Source organism: Cygnus olor, chromosome 8 (assembly GCF_009769625.2).
Source record: "Cygnus olor isolate bCygOlo1 chromosome 8, bCygOlo1.pri.v2, whole genome shotgun sequence".
Lineage (NCBI taxonomy): Eukaryota > Metazoa > Chordata > Aves > Anseriformes > Anatidae > Cygnus > Cygnus olor.
In genome coordinates, this window is record NC_049176.1 from 12366988 (window position 1) to 12386618 (window position 19631).

The 19631-nt window shown below is 39.1% G+C and overlaps 1 protein-coding gene across 3 annotated transcripts in view; it reads left to right on the plus strand.

Annotated features, from left to right (window-relative positions):
* Positions 1-19631, plus strand: part of COP1 (COP1 E3 ubiquitin ligase) — a 128620-nt gene that overhangs the window by 11015 nt on the left and 97974 nt on the right. For all 3 annotated transcript variants that reach the window (XM_040565092.1, XM_040565090.1, XM_040565091.1), the window contains exons 5-9: positions 759-878; positions 2493-2561; positions 12213-12272; positions 14118-14194; positions 19225-19282. In XM_040565092.1, coding sequence (XP_040421026.1) covers positions 759-878; positions 2493-2561; positions 12213-12272; positions 14118-14194; positions 19225-19282 — 384 coding nt within the window. The remainder of the gene's footprint in view (positions 1-758; positions 879-2492; positions 2562-12212; positions 12273-14117; positions 14195-19224; positions 19283-19631) is intronic.

Genomic DNA, 19631 nt, shown 5'->3' on the forward strand with positions numbered 1-19631 from the left:
GCATCCTGAGGTTTCCTAATGCAAAGTTATGCCTAGTGTTAAAGTATTATTCAGCGTTTCCTCTTCTAAAAGATACCTTTTTTGTGAACTTTACTGACGACGAGAAGGGCAAACAACCTGTAGAGAAGGGAGAATGGGCTTCATGGTAATGTGCTTGTTCTCCAAGGAGTACTTTTCAGTTCTAACAGGTTGAATGAAAAGATCACCCTGATGAGCTTCGTCGTCTTTCTTGCCCTTGCATTTCCTATGAAAATACTCTTAAGAGGAATAGTGTGGGAGGTGGGAATTGAAGAAACAGACCAATACTACTTTCTTCCATTTGAATTTAGTATGAAGGCTTTACCTATTACTTGGTTAAAAGATTAAAAGGTATTGCCATTTAACAATATTTCAGATGGATGTAACTCAACTGAGCTTCAATAAACAACATCATTTTTCTCCCCATAGAAATATGTTCTTAGAAACTAGGGCACAAATCGGATAAAATTGTGGCTGTGTAATAATCTCTTCCTAGCAGTAGCTGTGCTCTCATAAAGTACAGCTTCTCAAAATATCTTCTGAACAAGATAAGCAGTTACACAGAGCAGTAGGACAGAAGAGCTATGTCCTGTACATGTGGGAGGGTTGGGAGTTGTGATTCCTGAAAAATGCTTTGAGGTTTTTACAAAGGGATGAAATATTGCATTTTTGCCTTTAATATCTATTGCTGGATATAGCCCTGGGTGTCTTGAATTTAATGTCTCTCCTCATGTTTCTAGAATGGCCATAGGTGGCAGATAATTCAAGATTTGTTGGGAACTGATCAAGACAATCTTGACTTGGCTAATGTCAACCTGATGCTGGAGCTGCTGGTGCAAAAAAAGAAGCAGTTGGAAGCAGTAAGAAATTTCTTGTGTCCTTTTTAAATGAACACTTTTAGTTAGTAGCTTTTTCTTTTTACATCACTGTCCTCTTAAAGAAAAACTGTAATAAAAGTTCAGATGTCTCATATTAAGTCAGTTTGAAGACTTAGGCAATGTGAAACAAACTATTTCTATGATTTAACTGCAATGTGGCTGGGTTGGGATAGTTGTTATGTATTTGGTCGTTCCATGCTGTTAGTCTCAGATGACCATTTTCCAGTTAAAAGAACCAGACCTTCTAAATTCAACTGAATTATAATTTTGGTCAAGTGAAGTTTGAGTAGAATTTCAATGATACTTTAAAACAGGTGAGGAAAAGTTGTATTAGAAACTGCTTATCTTATTCGCTCTTGCAGAATTAATATTTACTTACTCTCCTTCTATCAGAACCACAGGCTAACCCAAAAACTTTTACTGACTTTGAGCAAAATTGTTACTGTCTTGCATGGGGGCTTGTATATAGCTCTTTCAGTGTGGTTCAGTGAAAATGAAGTGGGAGTAAAGCTTCTAACTTCAATGTAAAACCACATCGTACTCAAGGCTGTTTCACACTTGTGACATGTAAAACAAAGAAACAGAATTTAGTGTATAGGTGCTTCTAAGCAGGAATATCTTTTAAGGATACTAAGTCTTAAAAAAACAAAACAAAACAAAAAAAAACACAAAAAAACCCCACCTGACACTCAAAGAACACTAAACATTTTTATTTCTACTTGTTTCACTTTTTAATTATAGTCACAGGGGTGGGGAGGAAGAATAAGAACATCTTGTGAAAAATAGTTTTCTTGCCTCCCGATCTCTCTACTTTTCCTGTCCCCTCTGCCTTTAATGGTTTGTATGTGATAATGTCTTGAACCTTTTTGAGTGTATATTCACAGTCCTTTAATGGTAAATATTTCCGTAGGTTGTGAAAACAAGCTTTAGAATGCTGGGATAGGATTAGGGCTATATTAATGCTGAAACTCAATTTTTCTTTCTTGTTGTGCTCCTCTTCTCTTGCTCCATTAAGTTTTTGGCTAATTTAGGTGAAAATATTAAACCAATTGTTGAGGCAAACAACCTATTAGGGAAAGATTGCAAATGGATGTTCTCAGTTTCACCAGTGATTTTTGTCTTCCATTCAGGAAAAGCCGTCAGCAGTCATCTCTTTACATAATCTGAAATGTTAATTTTGGCAGGAGGTGTCTTTTATATAAAAGCATACTAAAGTATGAAAAGCACAGAAGTGGACACTAATGATCTTCCAGGACAGAAGATTAGTCTTCAAAGAATCTGTATTCCAAAAGCAATTTCAGGTGCAGTAGACAATAAAGAAAAGCATTTCCTCTTATTAGTAAGTCTTCAGAAATACACAAACAAGAACTGCTACAAGGATTTCTGCCTTCATGTGAAAACTTGTGACCCAAACAAAACTTTAACACCTGTAAGGCAAAGGAAAACTACTGTTCTTAAAACCGCATTAAGCTATTTTCTTCTCCTCGTCTCTGAAAGCCGTTTCTGTGTAAAGCGTGAATTTCTGTGTAGAAAATGAATGTTTGTGTAACCATTCCATAGATATTAAGAGAAACACTCTTATTTACTGTGTTACAGGAGTCCCATGCTGCCCAATTGCAGATCCTCATGGAGTTTCTCAAAGTTGCCAGAAGAAATAAACGAGAGGTAACTTGCTTTGGTTTTCAGCTGGTGAGGTGTTGTCTGTGGTCTTCTGTCATTTTGTTTCTATTTAAGTGATCTGTTAGCCTAGTGTTACCTCTGCAAAGAGAAAGGCAAGGCCTGTTTGGGGAAGTCTCATGCAGAGGACATATGGGATTCAAGGGAAATTAATCTGTTTACGAGTGACACCTTCAGTTTTTAATCTCTTGCCTTTTTGTCTCACACTGATGTAAATTCAATTTGGAATCTGTCCTCTAGTTCTCTTCTTCCCACATGCTTTACCAAATTCTTGAAACAAGATATTTTCTGTGATAGAAAAGTTGAAAGCCTGAGGAGGAGTGAAACTGGTCTGTCTCTTTTTTTCTTTTTAGCGTATCAAATGCCATGACTAATGCTGTGTCACAAAAGAATGAGTAGTCTGCGCTCTTACTTGTCTCAAAGTGAGCCTCCCAAGGAATGAGAGAGGGTTCCATAATCAAATATATTGTCTTTCATGGTTTGGGACTTCTCATTTATAACTGTCATGCAAATGGCATAAACCCTGGTACCAGAAATATCCCAGAAACCTAGAGAAATGATGGTGAAAACCATAAGAGGAAAAGCTTTCAGGAGGCACTTTTGGATGAAAGATATGTGGAACATAAGACCCAACAGTGTGAATGCAAAGTGCTGCAAACTTGAACCGTGTAAAGGCAGCGTGCGTGAGAAACCTTCAGAATGGTTTGAGGGTCTGGTTGCAGAGTCATCCCAAAGCATGAAGCAGACTATTTGTTTAAGCCTTCAAGGTTAAAAAGAAAATCTATACTGCTGTTGGTTTTGCTTAAACAGCAAAAGCAGGAGCACTGTTTGAAACCACCGAGGCATCTCAGCTTCTATTTTTTTTAAAGTGGTAGGAAGTTACTTTATGGCACCCCTCAATCTTCAGAATATCTACTTTCATTTTTCTCCTATTTGTAATGTTTAGGATTATCCAGTGAATTTAAGAAACTTGACTCATCTTTGTAGCAGAACTAATGCAGGCTCTGGCCATTGTCCACGTGTACTCATTAAATACCTTCTCTGAAGACTTGGTGCAGCTTGAAGGACTGTTGGGAGATTTCCCAAGTTTCACAGGAACCGTGTTTGTCTGGGAGGTGAACTGTGAAGCTGGTGCAGCAGGAGGCTCATACACAGCTTAGCCGGGGCATTCTTCTTTTAGTAATGGTTCAAGTGCAAGGTGTTTGGGGCAATACCAAGAATAAAAAACAATGATGGCTTGGCTTAGCTTTCCTGCAGCTGAAACTGAGTTGCAACAAGTCTTGCAGAAGGAAGTGCTGTTGATGCCTGCTTTAGGTCACGTGTTGAGTGGGATGGATGAAGGGAAATGGCATAGCTTCACTTTTTTAACATTTAACATGTGTGGTGTTCTTCCACTGACTATGATGTTTGGCACCTGGTGTACCTTTTCTACCATCTGTGTGTGCCCTTGGCTTTAGTAGTAATGGACAGGGACCCCATCATTTTTAAGGCTAAGAATGTGGCCTTGGGAACATCCTAAAGCCTACTGGGACAGGATCTATTTCAGATCCTTTGTCCCTGCTTGTGTTCCCTCTGTTGTCAAGACTTCTTCTGGTGTAATTTCTTTTACCCCCCTCTCCCCTCTGCCCTTTGTATCCCAACATGAAATGCAGACTGTCACATCTCAAAAGACCTCTGTGTAGGCCTGTCACTTCAGAGTTTGCCATAGTGTTAGCATCTAGCCTTGCCATTCATCTTAAAGGAAATGAAGCCTTGTCAGACTTGCACTGGCAATCTTTCTCTTTGCTTGATAAGAAGCAATGGATAGAAGCATGGAAAATATGAAGCAGTCAATAAGATGGTTTTAGGAAGATATCAAAACCTGTCTTCAGTGATCAAGACTCCAGCTGTACCCCTAGACTAAATCAATCCAGCTGGTACTTCTGCTATAGTAAATCCTAAGCTCCTCCCTGTAGGCAGCAGAGTTTGTTACACATACTACTTTCTGGAAAAAAACTTTTTTTATTTGGATAACAGAAGAACTACTGTTTGGGGAAGGACATGGCTTATGCCTGTGGTGAAGGTATATCTGGGTGTAACCTGCATGGAAATGTCCGTGGAAACCTGAGGTGCTAGTTCAGAGGAGGGCTTTAGATGATCTTAATGAAGTAAAGCAGAGGAAGGTTATTGGGGACATGTACATATTCTTTTGATGCTGTAGAAGGTGACTTCTTAAGAAGTAAAGATGGAACTCAGCATGCAGCAAGGACCTTGGAAAGCTTCTGCAATGTGTTCACCATAGGTAAGAGTCATGTCAGCAGGCTTTATTTTGTGGAGGCAATGTGAAGGAACACTACTTGTTTTTTTTTACCGATTCAATCCTGGTTCTAGTAAAGACCACAGAGCAATTGCAATTTCACTCAGTAAGCTATAGCTGTACCATGGGTTTTCTGGTTTTATTTTTTAAAAAGGAAAGTTGCTTTTGTGTAGGTTGAGAGTGCCTGTTTCAAATCTGTCTTAAATGTTTAAAGAAATGTACAATATCCTTGTTAACTTTGTTTTCTGGTGTGCTTCTTTGAATATTATTTATTGCATGATTTTATTAACAGGTTTTACTTATCAGACTCTAGTTTCTTATGTAGAGACTAGGTACAGTGTTTGCTAATACAGATATTACTCTAGGGTTAGTGTACTTGCATACTATTTCATAACATGTTCAGAGCATAAAATTAACCACCTGTAACCCTCCTTGTTTACTTCACTAAGAAGTTTTTTCCCTCCTGTCTTCCAGAAATGGTGACTTCTGAGCATATTGGAGGGGTGTTTATATCTAGAAGAAAACTCTATGGACTTATACTTAAGAATTCAGAATATTGCTGTAGTAAAGTCTTTTGACAAATGCCTCTTCCTTACGCTTTCATCATTTCTCTAGAAGATAAATGTGAGGTTCAGCACCTGCAGAAGTTTCCATTAGAAATCCTGTTTTGATGTGTTCATACCTTTCCAAAACATTGATCTTTCAAGTTGAAATTTACTGCATGTATTTTGCACAAAGGTATTTGCAAGTCCTTTTTCTTTTAAGTTTATATTTTGTTTTCTTTCTGACCTATGGCAATGTGGTAAAAAACATTCTTGGCAATACTAATAGGAAAAAAAATCTGACTTCGTAAAAGATTGAAAACAAACGGCTAAAGCTTAAATACTTTTTCAACAAAATACGTTTTAGAGGGGAGGAATGTATTGATCATCCACAATAGTTGGTTGTCTTAAAGGCAAACATAGCGTGGCTGCATGCCTTTCCATATGTGTGCAAAGTTAATTGAATGCACACTTTCCATTTTTTTCATCCAGCATTCTCTTCTGTTGAAATCAAAGATCCAAGGACTCTAGAAGGTCAAGTTTAATAACAAAATACTTGACTTTGTTTCTTATTATTTTGAAGGGAAACCAAATGCAACAACCTGTGACGTTTTTAAATTTGTATTTTAATGCCAGAATTTTAATGCTGTTAGCTTGGTTGTGTTTCATAAATACTTAATGAAAGTTAAACTTGAAATACTTCTAAATGATCATGTTTTCATCTTGAATGCTTTGTAAGAGCTGATAATACTAGGTAACACAGAATTCTGCTCCAGTTTTATATTCATCATTAAGGAGACTTTACTAATTGCCTTGTCATGATTTTAATCTTACCACATAAAGCTAGATACCACCACACATGCATATCTATGCATATGTATGCATATATGTTACGTATGATTTGTCCTAAAACATTTTTAGCACAGCTACTTGATGGAGAGTCTGTTATGCATTTCTGTGAAGTAGAACACTTGCTTACTGAAGGAGGATATTTAGCTTAATGATTGGTATCACAAATCAAGTTCTGCAATGTGCAGGTGATATCCCCTAGATGCATTCATCCTTCTTTTGATGGCCGTCACTTCATCTTTACGTTTCATGGGCTTTTTGTTTCTAATAATGTCACATTACATCTCTCATGTCTAACAAACAAGACCTCTTTCGTATCTGCTAATGCAAGGGGTCTGTTTGCAGCTCTTAAGTATCGTGGGGCAGAAGAGTAATCCTGCTGTGTTCTCAGGCTTTCTGTGCTGAATGCCTGCTCAGCGTTTCAGAATCATCACCCTTTTCAGCCTCAGATACACATCTACCCAAGCATCTCCACTTACTCCATATTGTGAGCATGTTAAATACTAAAAATAAGAGGAGTTATTAGTTTTTGTGGTATAATTGCAGGGAGTTATAAGCATGAATTCTCCAGGGATGTCATTAGCTTGTTAATCACCTCACCTGTCAGATCTTATTGTTCTGTGCATACACACATGGATGAACTAATGAATAAGCAAGAGGAGGTGACAGAACAAGAAATCTGTTATGCTCTTATGTTGTCATATAGTCTTGATTACATTCCAGGACTCCTGAGGTGAATTTATAGCTATAGTACTCTTTCCTATGGGTTGCACTTAAATAACTGGGATTTTAAATCTATTTGCATTTCTAAGCTGCTCAATTAGAGGCATGAGTTCTGACTGCAGTGATAAGCCAAGGATGCAGTTAATGTATGAGCAGCAGGCTATGGATTACCATAAAAATATCAGTGTATATATTAGCTGATTGTCCTTTCTTCAGTGGAGAGGTCTTTCCAAAGAAAGAGGGGGGCATCTTAACCTTAAGAGCTAACTGGCATTGTGCTGGGATGTATTAAATTCTGAATTAATCTAAATGTTTAGATAGTTTTGTTTCTTGCCCTAGCAGTCCTTCTCTTGTGATACCCTTCCATCAGACCGTATTAGTAAGCATTCAAAGCCTTGCTCCTGCAACCCAAACTGGAGGATTTATAGTGGGGAGCTGGGCAGAAATTAAAAGTATGAAACGCTTTTTGTCAGCCATGCATCTCCATCCTCCTGCTTGCAGGAATTCTGTGCGTTAATCCAACAAGGATGCAGTCTTCAGACTTCTGTTATCTCTTCCCCAGTCAAGAGGAAACGTGTGCCATTTGGAGGAAGTATTGACCACAGAAGAAATATTCCCTGCAGGCAAGTCTGCTATGGATGGCCTGCCTATATGCCTAGAAGGCTTGGATTCCACATTTGACCAACGAAAACAACATTCAGAGACTCGTGCATTCTTCATGTCTTCATACCAAAAGACATTGCATCATTTTCCATTTGTGCAAAGACTTCATAACATCTAAGCTTTCAGCAAATGGAATTTGATGTCAAAACTTGCAGTTAATTTAAAAGGCTAAAATCTCTTTCAACTCTGAAGATTACTTCCTTGCTGTACTTGCCCTGTATGTTATAACAGGCTCTGTTAGAAGTAATAATGGAAGGAAAACCCTGAGACAGATGAGACTTCCAGCTGGTTTCCAGAGAAATTGATCTAATTCATTGAAGAGCTGCAGTTGAGGTATTGAGTTTTATGGTAAGAAAGTGATCTAACTGGGGGTCTGAACTGAGGTTCAGCTGTTAATATACTGAAGTTTATACTTGACTTTGTTAGAAGATGAGTTGATGGAAAGACAAGAAGTAGAAAGAGATAATGTTGGATGAAGTTTCTTTTTGTCTTGATCTATTGTACATAGGATGGTGAAACTTTTAGATCAGAGCATTGAGGGTGTGTGGCAGAATATAATGTGACTTGTTTCTAAAAACACGAATCCAGAAATCCTATTAAAGCTGCTCGGTGGGAGTTGCATTAGTGATTTCACAGTATTTCCATAGAAAATAAATTCTGCTATTCTTTTGTGCCTTTTCTAGAGTTTGAAACACAGTTGCTGAAGGGTGTATGGCTCTTTCCCTCATGCATTTTTCTAGGCTGTTTCTTTACAGGCCATCTCCTTGGCACTGGGAAATTCTGCTGAGCCCTGGTCTAGATGGTAGCATCCTGAATTCATCAGTGAATGAACAAAGTTAAGAAAAATGCCAGGTTTACTGTGAACAACTCCGATGTAATGACAACTTTTTTTTAGTAAGTACTTAAAACTGGACCAGGAGACCCAATCAGGACTGCTTTTTTGTCTGTGCTGTACAAACACAACAAATGAAGTCACTGCCTCGTGGGCCTTCAATCCAGGAAAAACAGGAAGCACGAGGATGGAAAACAGCTCTGTGCCCAGCTATGCTTGTTGGCAGATAGCTGACTGAAATCCTGTTCTGACCATGTCCTGGCCTTTAGTGCTGTGTAAACCCAAGTTAGTATTCCCAACCTAGATTCTTGTATGCAAAGTAGAGTGTTTTGGTGGTGGGAGCTGTATCTGTGCATAACTGTGCTGAGACGATGTCACTGCACGTAGTCCTGGGCTGAGAATTGTCTTTAGGGATCTCTGTATGTGTATCTAGACAGTTTCAGACTCAAACCAGAGGGTTCTTGGGGACTGCTTGGTGGTCTGAACGGTTTGGATCTAAAAGGTTATCTAATAAGAAAGCTACGAGAGCCTATGTTCCCTACTATGGTAGCTCCTTTTTTCTAACTGCTGAGCCTAAGTTTCTTTCGTTGGCCATTGCTTTCACTTTTTTTGCCTATTACTGCTAGGTTATTTGAGCAAGCAGGTTGCCAGTAGTCATGCTTTTATTCTTTAACTCTTCAGCAACCTTTGAAGAGTCTGCACTTGGAAGGGGGCTGTATTCTGCCTGTACTGGAAGCGTTTATGACTGGTGGTTGTGGGGTGGGAGTCAAGTTGTGTACTCACACTGTAGAGCTGTGCAGCTAGTTCACTGTGTGAGCTTGTCTGTCCCTGTAGTTATGCTCAGCTGAGACTAGCTCTGAGTTGTGCCTTTAGCTTGTTTTTTGTAACTGACATGCAGCTCCTTGACATTCTATTTTTCCAGGCCATTAGTTCATGACTTGCATGTTCTGAAACTTGTTTTCCAGAGGTTATAAGAACAACCTACTTTGAGATCATCCTTTTCCTTTTGTACACATGCATTTGTGTAATTTGGGACCAGAACATTATACACCTACTTCTTGTAGTTTATTCACAGTGATGTGGAAACAACTAGGTGTGTTATAAGTACTGAAGTGAAGCCTTCTGCTTGTCCACATTGGCCCTTTCAGTTCTGGGAAAGCATCTGTGTCTGGGGAGAGTTTATACTATGTGCTTCTATTTTAGCATTTATTTAAGCATTCATTCTAGGTGTTATGCTGACTTAATCTAGAGCTTGACAGGCATGATTCTGCTTGTCACTGGGACAGGACTTGCCTTGATTTTTTTTTTGTGCCCAACAAGATTGAAAATCAAATTAAGGGCCTATAAGTCTGGATATATTACAAGGACTATAATTCATTTAGCTTTCCCTAAATGTTCCTCAATGACTGGCAATTTATAAATCAGTCTCATTTTTCAGAGTTTAATTGGAATGATTAAGATTTAAGGGCTTTGACAGACTAAAGCAAAACCATGAAACACTTGAGGTGACCTACCAGAAGAAAGGTCTCAGTGTGGGCCTTAGTAACTCATTTGCTGATGGGGGTGAGAAGTCTCTTCCTATGGTAACCATGCAATGCACTTGCCTTATTTTTAGGCTTGCTGCTGTCTGCGAAGCTTGATAGGTTCAAATTGCCCCAGTGTAACTAGAAGGAAGCTTTAGCAACAGTAAATTCTAAATCTGGTACTTTTGGTTCTCTGCAATATTTAATAAAAGCTGGCTGATAAAATGCCTCTGCTCTGGTGCCTATAAAAAGTTCTCCTGTTTACGTGGTGACAACCACCATCAGTTATTTTTCAGTCTTCTCGTTTGGCTGTGAGCCAGTGCATTGTAGAATAGCTGATTTCCTTGCTGTAATTTTGGAACTTCTCAGTGTGTTTTTGTAACTTCATTTTTAAATGAAGTTTATGAAAGTGGGGGACTAATGGTATTTGACTGCTAGAGCTGAGTACAGGCAGGACCCATGCTGTGCGAGTGACACTTAGCTTTACCACTAATCTTGGAGCTATAGCACCACCTGCTATTCTTGCTGTAGGTTTTGCAAGTGAAAATGGAATTATCTGTTATGGTGTAGTGGTTTGTAAATTATCTGTGGCAGTCTAGGTTTAAACCATTAAACTTGTGCTGTCTGTGACTAAAATTAAGTATGAACTGAAAACTTCAGAGTAGAAAGATTAGGATACAGGTACAATGTCATGTTGTTCCAAGGAAGAATCGGCCATCTTAGAAACAGACATAGACCCAGCAGTCCTCTCCTGCCTTCAAGGACAGAGGCATTCTTAATGTTGAAAAGGTAAATTAAAATAGTGGGTTATCATGAGTAGTGGGTTACACATGAGTATTAGCAATGCTGATCAACAGTGGGAATGTTAGCGATGGGGTTTGTTTGCTTAAAAACAAAAGGCTGTCATTTTAAAATCAGGCCTAAGCACTTGAGGGAGTAAGTCTTTGGAAGTAGTCTGCCAAATGTTCTTGGGAATATGTCATACTAAGAGTACTATGTAATGCAATACTAATAATTTTGGGTTTGGACTATTTGATGTTGCCTTAAATTCTGAAAGCAAAAAATTTGTCAAGCCTTCAAAAAATCTGTTGTGCTCAGTGCGCTTTCAGTGGACTTGCCAACTTAGTAATAGCTTCTGGTCAAATGCCACAGTGCTAGCTGTCTGCAGCTTTTTATTGTGAGTTGAGGCGAGTCAGCTGGGCTTCCAGTTCTCAATTTCTTCATTAGGGCTGTGTGTCTTGGTGAACCAGGCTTACACTGGAGCTGGGATTGGTCTGGGTAGGCCTGGACTTGGAGCTCCCGCCTAGAGAAGTGCATCTGTTAGAGTCTTGCAAGGCTGGGCATAGCCTGTGCAGGTGTTTGGATGAGAGAGGTTTGCTGAAGGAGGGTGGGGATTTGAGCTGGTAAGCAGAGGATGCTCTTGCCTCGGAATAAACAGTAATCTTCAAGTCCGTGGCCTCTCAGTTATGAGAAACGAGTGAAGCCAGGATATTGACTGAAAAGTATTCCCCAAAACCAGTGTGATCCATAGAAGGGAAAGAGAATGGTGACCATGTGTGTAAGAAGTTCCTGTCTGACCCTTTCAAAGACGGCCCTTGGTTAGGTTGACCACTGTCTGTGATGTAACTGAGGTAAGTGCTTCACCTTGAAAGAAACACCGTGTGACGGTTGGTGCCAGGAGCAAATTTTTCCCTGGTCATAACAGGTATTTTTTGCCAATCTGAAAATCTTGCCAGTAATGTTAAATTGTTGATTGGCAGGTTAACTGCCAGCGAGAGAAATACTCTTAATACTTCTAGTAAAGTATTTCATATTGAAGGGTAAAATGATTGCTGTCTTGTTCATGGTGGTTTTCCCAGATCATGTTCAGTGCTTGTAAACTAGTTGTAAATACCTTGCATGGAAGGTAAATATCTTGCATGGAGGACTGCAGAAGTGTTACTTTGCATAATGTGGGTCTCCTTGTGATTAAAATCAAAGGACCTCATGCTCTTGTTTTTTTTTACTGTTACATGATAGCAACTTTGTCTTGAATGTAGTTTGCATGCTTGCTTATGTTAATCTGTGCATATGAACTTCTGCCTATTGACTTTTGAATCATGTAGTATGTTAATTAAAATAGTTAAGGTTTCTCTCTAAAGAGATCTTTATTTATCATGGTGGTGATGCAGTGCAGATTGATTTAGATTTCTCTCATTCTCTTATCCACAGCAATTGGAGCAGATCCAGAAGGAGCTAAGTGTTCTGGAAGAAGATATTAAACGAGTAGAGGTGAGGTGCCCCGATGTTCCAACTCTGGCAATTTTTCATTTCCTTCAAGCTGTCTGCCTTGCTGTGGGGCTGTTGTGTTAAATTTATGGTATTGGGTTCAGTAATGAGAAAACGAACAGATGATGCTCTTTCTTTAATTTGCTCATATAGTTGATGTGTGCAAGCTGCAGGTTGGTAAGAGGGTGCTTTATGGAAACCTAGCTCTTATATAATCATATCTTTCAATTTCTTTGTACGAGTAGTAAGTATTTTAGAATAATTGCCAGAAATCAACAGCTGGTTTATTGATCGTAACTTATGATTTTTGTTTGTTGCCCTATTCTGGCTGTTTGCACAGGATGTTTAAATCTTAAGTGTGCCAGTCTTAGAATGGAGATGTACTGGGGTGCACAAGAGAGCTGTAATGCAGAGGCAGGGTAGGAACAGAACCAGCTCCTCTCATGTCAAAGGAGAAAGAATCTGCTACTTCCTGATGTAATTCTAATTTTGGTAGGGATCTCTTTAGACTTTAAGAATTATTCTTTAAGTATTTGTAAACCCATCAGCTTAATCTTTCTGTACTTATTTAGTTATTTAGGTTTCTGTTTGGTCCTTCCCTCTAATCATTTTAGTGTTTTGTGAAGTAGGAAACTTTCAGGAATGCATCAAATTCTGCCACCTTTCAAGAACAGAGTTCCCTTAGAGCTTCTTGGAAATCAATTTGCATGTCTGCTGCTTCAGTGCCAGCTTCCATGCACTGCCCAAAAGCCTATTAGATTTCTTCATTTATTTCCAATTCATACAAATGCTGATGAATAATCAAAATATAAATAAGTGACAACTGCAGGAACTTCCCTTCAGATGATAGCTACACAAATTATAGCTTGGTAGGTAACAAGCTGGCTTTCCTGAATCTTCCCATTCTTGGGAAATAAATATACGTTTGCTTGTTAGACTGGTAAAATAGGCCTTCAGATTTAGGAGAAGCTATTCCCAAAACTGTTGGATCCCTTGAAGAATATCTAGCTACCTGCTTTTCTGCTCTTTAATCAAGCCCTTCACTGGACTGCAGCTGGAGTATGCATCCAGTGTGTGACAGTGACCTTGGGACTGACCTTTAAAGTCTGGGATGTCTTTTGTCACAAATATCTTACTTTCTACCTAACAACTAATGGGCATCTAGCGGGAATTTAAAAAGCTCCAGTAATGTTGTCCTGGACCACCTTGCCCCCCTAACTAATGAGCTGCAGCATCCTTCATAGCTTCCATTTCTCAAAGGGGTTAAAGATAGAATCTCCTACTGGGTGCACTGCAGTGATTTAGTCTTCAAGTGACAAAACCAAGTTCATGTGCAAAGTTTCTGTTGTGCACCTGTCCTGCAGAAGGTTGATATATCCTCTTTCAAGTCTAGGGTACAATACCACCTTTGCTTTGCCTTCTTTTGGCTGTTCTTGCCCTGACCCACATCCAACATGACTTTATAGCTGTGAAGGCTATAGATAAAAGCTTGCATCTATGTCAAAAGTGTGGTTAGAGCTTGCTTGTTCTGCTACATTTAAGGGAGGTACTGGGTTAGAGGCCATTGGATGTTAACTGAATCATTTTTTTTCTTTTTGTTTGAGTATAAGCTTCATAACTGCTCTTTTGGGGGGAGGAATCACTGGCTGTGGAGTTTCATAAACACAGTTGGAGCAAAATTGAAAGGGGGAAAAAAAAGTGTAAGGACTTCTAGGTGGAAGCTGAAGAAATGCAGATACAGTTGGTTATTTGCTGGGGGGGGGGAACACCTCTGTAAATACCATATATCGAAATATGCTTTCTATTCATGTATTGTCAGTTTTGCTGTAACATGGCTTTCTGTTTCAGGAAATGAGTGGTTTGTATTCCCCAGTCAGTGAGGACAGTACAGTGCCGCAGTTCGAAGCTCCTTCACCTTCGCACAGGTATGGAGCTTGCAACTCAGAACATGGATTTGAGACTGTACATATTGCACTCTACTTGTTAGTCTTTTCCATGTGATGCACAAAACACAAGTAAAACTAGACTTTGAGTACCATACAGTATTTACCCGTTCTGTTTTTGATTGATACAAACTTTTGTAGAAGAAAGTAGTGAAAGCAAAGAAAGCAAACACCATCTGAGACTACGGTTGGATGAAAAACAGCATCTCTTACCCGGGTACTGTGGAAAGCTGATGGTTTTAAATGTAGAATGGGTTAGTTAACTTGAATTGTAGCCGTTTGCTATGGTATGAAACGTACATACATGCTACCTTTCCTGAACATTATGCAGTTTTGCTTCGCATATTAAAAGTCTAAATCTTGTATGATAATGTTGTCCTGTAGCTTTTCTACTCAGCATGAGCGGCTAAAGGTGTAGGCTCACAGAATCAGATTTAAACAGAATCAAGAGTGTGCATATTTTAATCTGTCTGATTTGACTTAATGAAATATATTTCTAATAACATACTTCCAATGTGGATTTTTGTCTGAAATATTGCATAGTCTGGTTTCTTGATGACAAAATTGCAGATGCTTCTTATGTCCAAGTTGTACGTGCCAGGGTTTGTAGTGTTCTACTTCTTTATAGCCCCATTTTTTTGGCTGTAGGAAAGTTCAGGTTTTACAGGGCCAAGTTATGTTATTAAATGAATATCTCTCCTACCTGTCCCAAGTGTATTTTCCTAATAGTAGAGTTCTTTGTGGTTGACTTTGTTATAAAACTTTATCAGTACCTTTTCTGCAATTAAGAGTTTTAAACCTGGTAGTACAGAAGTGAGAAAAACGATCAGATTTCCTCTCCTGGAGACATTTCGATATAGTGCTTTGTTATGGAGCATCGCAGTAGTAGCTGGGGCTTTTACTGAGATGCTGTTTCTGTACATAGAGACAATTATCTCTCATTTCTAGGAAATTCTAGTTGGCCCTGAGGGAAGGGACAGGAATATGGCCAAGATGGATGGGAGCAGTGTTTGTTACTCTGCCCTTTGCTGCTTGCCCAGTTTTTGGATGCAGGTGCATCTTCATGTGGGTTACTGCTGTTCTGCTAAGCAGCAGTTTTGTGAAGCTGATGAGATTCTTGTCAGGTTCTACCAGTTCTCTGGTTATTGGCTATTAAACAGTTTTGCTTGTGGTTTGTTTCATGTTACTGCTACTTGGGGAAAACTTCAGCATGGGTTGGGCTGAACTTGTTACTTGTATGTTGAATGGCTTCAGGCCTAGAAACCTTTTTTCTAGGAAGATTGTGTTTGAGTAGACGTGTGTTACTTGGGGCAAGTTAACAAACAAGCTCCCAAAGAACTTTGTTGAAACCTGTTGACACCTGAGAAAATATTTTAAGCCCAGGAGTTTTTGTGAAAGGGTTTACAAATCTGCTGTGTATGACCTACACTGGTTTCAGTCTACTGAGAGTTCTTACCATTTCTTTATGCCTGCTTATTTTGTGTGCTAGGGTCAGTCATTCTCGGTTCTTGCTTTTGAAGATGTAAGATAATGTCTCAAATATTTCAGGGAGTTTCAGCTAAGGTCTGCTGGGATATGGTGGTGTGGATCAGACCATGGCAGGTGCAGAGACCATGGGTTTGTCGTCTTGCCAGATCTTCTTACGCTTGTCCAGTTCCATCTTGGCTGGGTCTTGAACCTTTATGGGTTGTTTTCCCCTCTGTTACAAAACAGTACCAAGAGTGTGGTAAAACAAAGTGTTTAGGGTTTTTCTGTAGTGTTTGGGATTGCCTTCTCTCTGTGTAAGACCTGCTTTTCTATTTCTTAATGACACTGCTGCATTAAGACATAATTGTGAGTGGTCAAAGAAAATAGTAGGTGAAGGTGGTGTTTGAACAGGTATCACTTTTTGCCTGGCTGTTGCAGCTTCTATCCCTGTTCTATTCAGAAGTTGTGTTTTTTATATATTTCAAGTAATTGAATTGGCTTAAATTACCCAACCTCTGATTCCAGAAATTTCTACCCCTTGAAATTCATTTTCTTTTCATCATTAAATTTAAGTTCTGGAGAGTATTTCATGAATTAACTGTTATTCCTCATTGGAAAGAACAGTGCAGAACAACTGATAGGAGCTTTAATCTGCTGTTTTTTCCAGTTCTATGTTAACTGATGTATTTAATCTTCAAAGTGCATTTTGATGCTGTGAACCAGTAAGAATGAAATACAAATGTTTTTGAGATAGCTTTACTTCCTTCATTTAACTTCAGTTAAAATACTAAACTTGCAGAGACTCCTTTAAACTTCTAACAGAATTAAAATAGTATGTGTATTTAATAAAGAATATAACTTGTTAACATGCTTAACACACTGAAATTAAATAGTCGTATAAACTTACTATTTTGTGTCATAAATAGCGCAAGGCCATTCTGGATCCAAGATGAGATTTAAAAAAAGTCTCTTTAGCCTTTGAATTTAAAGCTCAAGAATATAGTTCTCTGGAATTCAAAGTTTTATCTGGTCTCTGGTGACTTGCCCTTATTCATCTGCTTCCTCTGAATTACAAGCTTGCTCCATTAATTCTGTTTCTTTTCATCCTTAATAGCTTTTTTCCTATCCCAAACATCTTGAAAATGTGAAATTACAGTGCCTCCCCCCATCTTCCTTTTTAAGTCCTTTAGCAAAAAAACAAATGCTATCACGTTCAATACACTCTCTGCTTCAAGAAACAAACATTTTCCCCTTTATGCTTGTTCCGGGTATGATGAAATACTCAATTGGGTAATAGCATGGCACTTGTTTACAGGATTGCAGATTGCTGGGTTTGTATACTAATAGAGAACAAGATGGGAAGAATAGGGAAAAGGACAAATAGTTCTGGGTAGGGTTTTTCTGAACAGGCGCATGTGCTATTTTTGCTATCAGTAAATGGTGCAAACAAGATATACAAGTAAGCAACTTCTGTGACTAGCTATTCAGGCAGTAATAGCAATAACAAACTATCACTGTAATAGGCATTTCTCAGGAAAGATTCTGATCTAAAAATTAGTTGCCTGGTAACTCAGGTTCAGTTATCAAAATCCTGATCTCCTTCCTCTCCATTTGTTCTAATTACTCTTCGTACCCGTAAGACTCCAACAAATGTGGTTTATAGACCGCAGGTTGCTGCGTTGCTGTTCTTCTTGTTCCAGGTTTTAAAATGTGTCATTTTAGTGTAGCTGGATCTTTTAACTGAGCCTACTGCTGCAGCTTCTTAAGAGTTTAGAGGAAACTTGCATTTTTCTGATTATTTGCTTCCTGTTTTTTAAAAGGAAAATATACAAGCTTATGCCAGCTAACTCCGCTACAGGCACTGCACAGAAATGACTTTGAATTTGTATTCTGGTTAGGGAAATGACGTCTGCACTCTTGAAGGCTCTACATCACCAGACAACCTGCAGCAGAACGAGACTAGACGCTCTAAGTCTCTGTGTTTTGCTGTTAATTGCCACTATACCTGTCTCGGAGTGGAGTACTTTTTCATTGCTTTCCAGCCAAGTGTCTTACTCATGCTGTTTCTGGCAGGATCTGCTGTACGTGTTTCATTATTTCTTGTGGCCACATTCTAATTTAAAGTTCATTGTCCCTGACCGTGCTTGAAAAAGCTCTGCTGTTTTCTCCCCTGCAATAGCTAGCAGCAGATAATGATTTTTATCCCTTAGATTTTCTTTGTTTGTAGCTTTTGTCTTGCTTGTAACAGAACTCCAATCAATCTCATCTCGCTAGTTAGCCACTAGCGATACTTTAAAATCATCTCTCATCATCTGTTTCTACTTCCTTCTGCCTCCAGGGGAGCTTTAAAACATTCAGAGAAATATTTAAGCACTGGTACCACTATTTCATCCTTCTAGACTTGCAAGTACCCTGACTGGCATTTCAGCCAGACCACTTGTTTTATGACCAACGATATCAAGTGTACGCATCAGTTCTGGCAGCCATTACATAAACATCAAGAGGTACAACTGTCTCTTACAAAACCAGGACATACGAATGTTCTGGCAGCTTTTTAAAGAAACCTTCAACTTTCTCAAGCAGTGCTTAAACCCAGGGTTACCTTATAAGTAAAACTGAGAATAATGACCATAGCTTCTTTTCTGCCCAAACCAAATGACATAGCAGAAGTGAGTTACAGAATAAAGATTTTCAGAAACAAGCCATGGTAATTACTTGCAATGTGTTCTCTGTAACTATTAAAATGGCGTTCTTTTATGTTAACCTGCATTTTAAATTTTTGAATAAGAGTTTTAAACTGGCTCTGGTGTTGCATTTTGGTGGCTAAATATTTTGCCCATACGTATAAGAATACCGAACCACCTGTTTTCTGACTGTATCAGATGCTTTTGCATTCTTTGGAAGTTAAATTTCTGGAGTTAGCATATGTATTTGAAAACAGTGATTTAGGGTATGCTGTCATAAATACTGATTATGCATGGTAGCGGTTTCTAGTAATAATCCTGGCTGTCGGTATTGGGTTTAATTCTGTTTCGTTGCTGGTATCCTGTATTGATTCCGAAATGCCTGGAACACTTGTCTTTCTTAAGTTGGTTCCTCTATCTTCTTGTTCATGGTGCTGTTTCAAATGTCACAGCGTTAAACTTCTCTTTTTTCAAAGGAAGTGAAAACCAATGGTGGCATGTTGTTTTCAGAATGCCTTATCCTGCATATTTTGTACAGAAGATATGACTTCGCATTCTAATTAAAAATTATTAGATTGCGCTACACTTAATTGTGTGTGACAGTAAACAAATTTCTTGTATATACAGAGATGATCTACATTCTGTTGTAGACATCCTGTATTTAAAAAAAAAAAAACAACCCCCCCTCCCCCTCCCAGCCCCCCAAACAAAAAACAACCTTGTGTTCCCTGTCTGTAAGATGGATTTCAAAGGCAAGTGGTGCTACAGGATGTAAGGGGATGGGGGAGAGCAGAATGGGTTGGAAATGATAAAGGATGATTGTACAGTGATTTAAGCAGACTATTTCTTTTGGTTTTGCAGTAGTATTATTGACTCCACGGAGTACAGCCAGCCTCCAGGCTTCAGTGGCAGTTCTCAGGTAAGGTAATACATGTGTCTGCACACAGGGGGAAAGGAAAAGCAGATGTGGAGGTTGGGGAAAGATTAAGAAAAACATAACACATTTCAGGGTGCCAGTCAACTGGCCTCTTGCTTTAACTGGTTATGTGGGCAAACTGGAGGGGATTATCCCCCTCTGCTCTGCCCTGGTGAGGCCCCACCTGCAGTGCTGCGTCCCCAGGTCTGGGGCCCCCAGCACCAGAAGGATGTGGGGTTGTTAGAGCGGGTCCAGAGGAGGGCACAAAGATGCTCAAGGGGCTGGAGCACCTCTCCACAAAGAGAGGCTGAGAGATCTGGGGCTGTTCATCCTACAGAAGAGAAGGCTACAG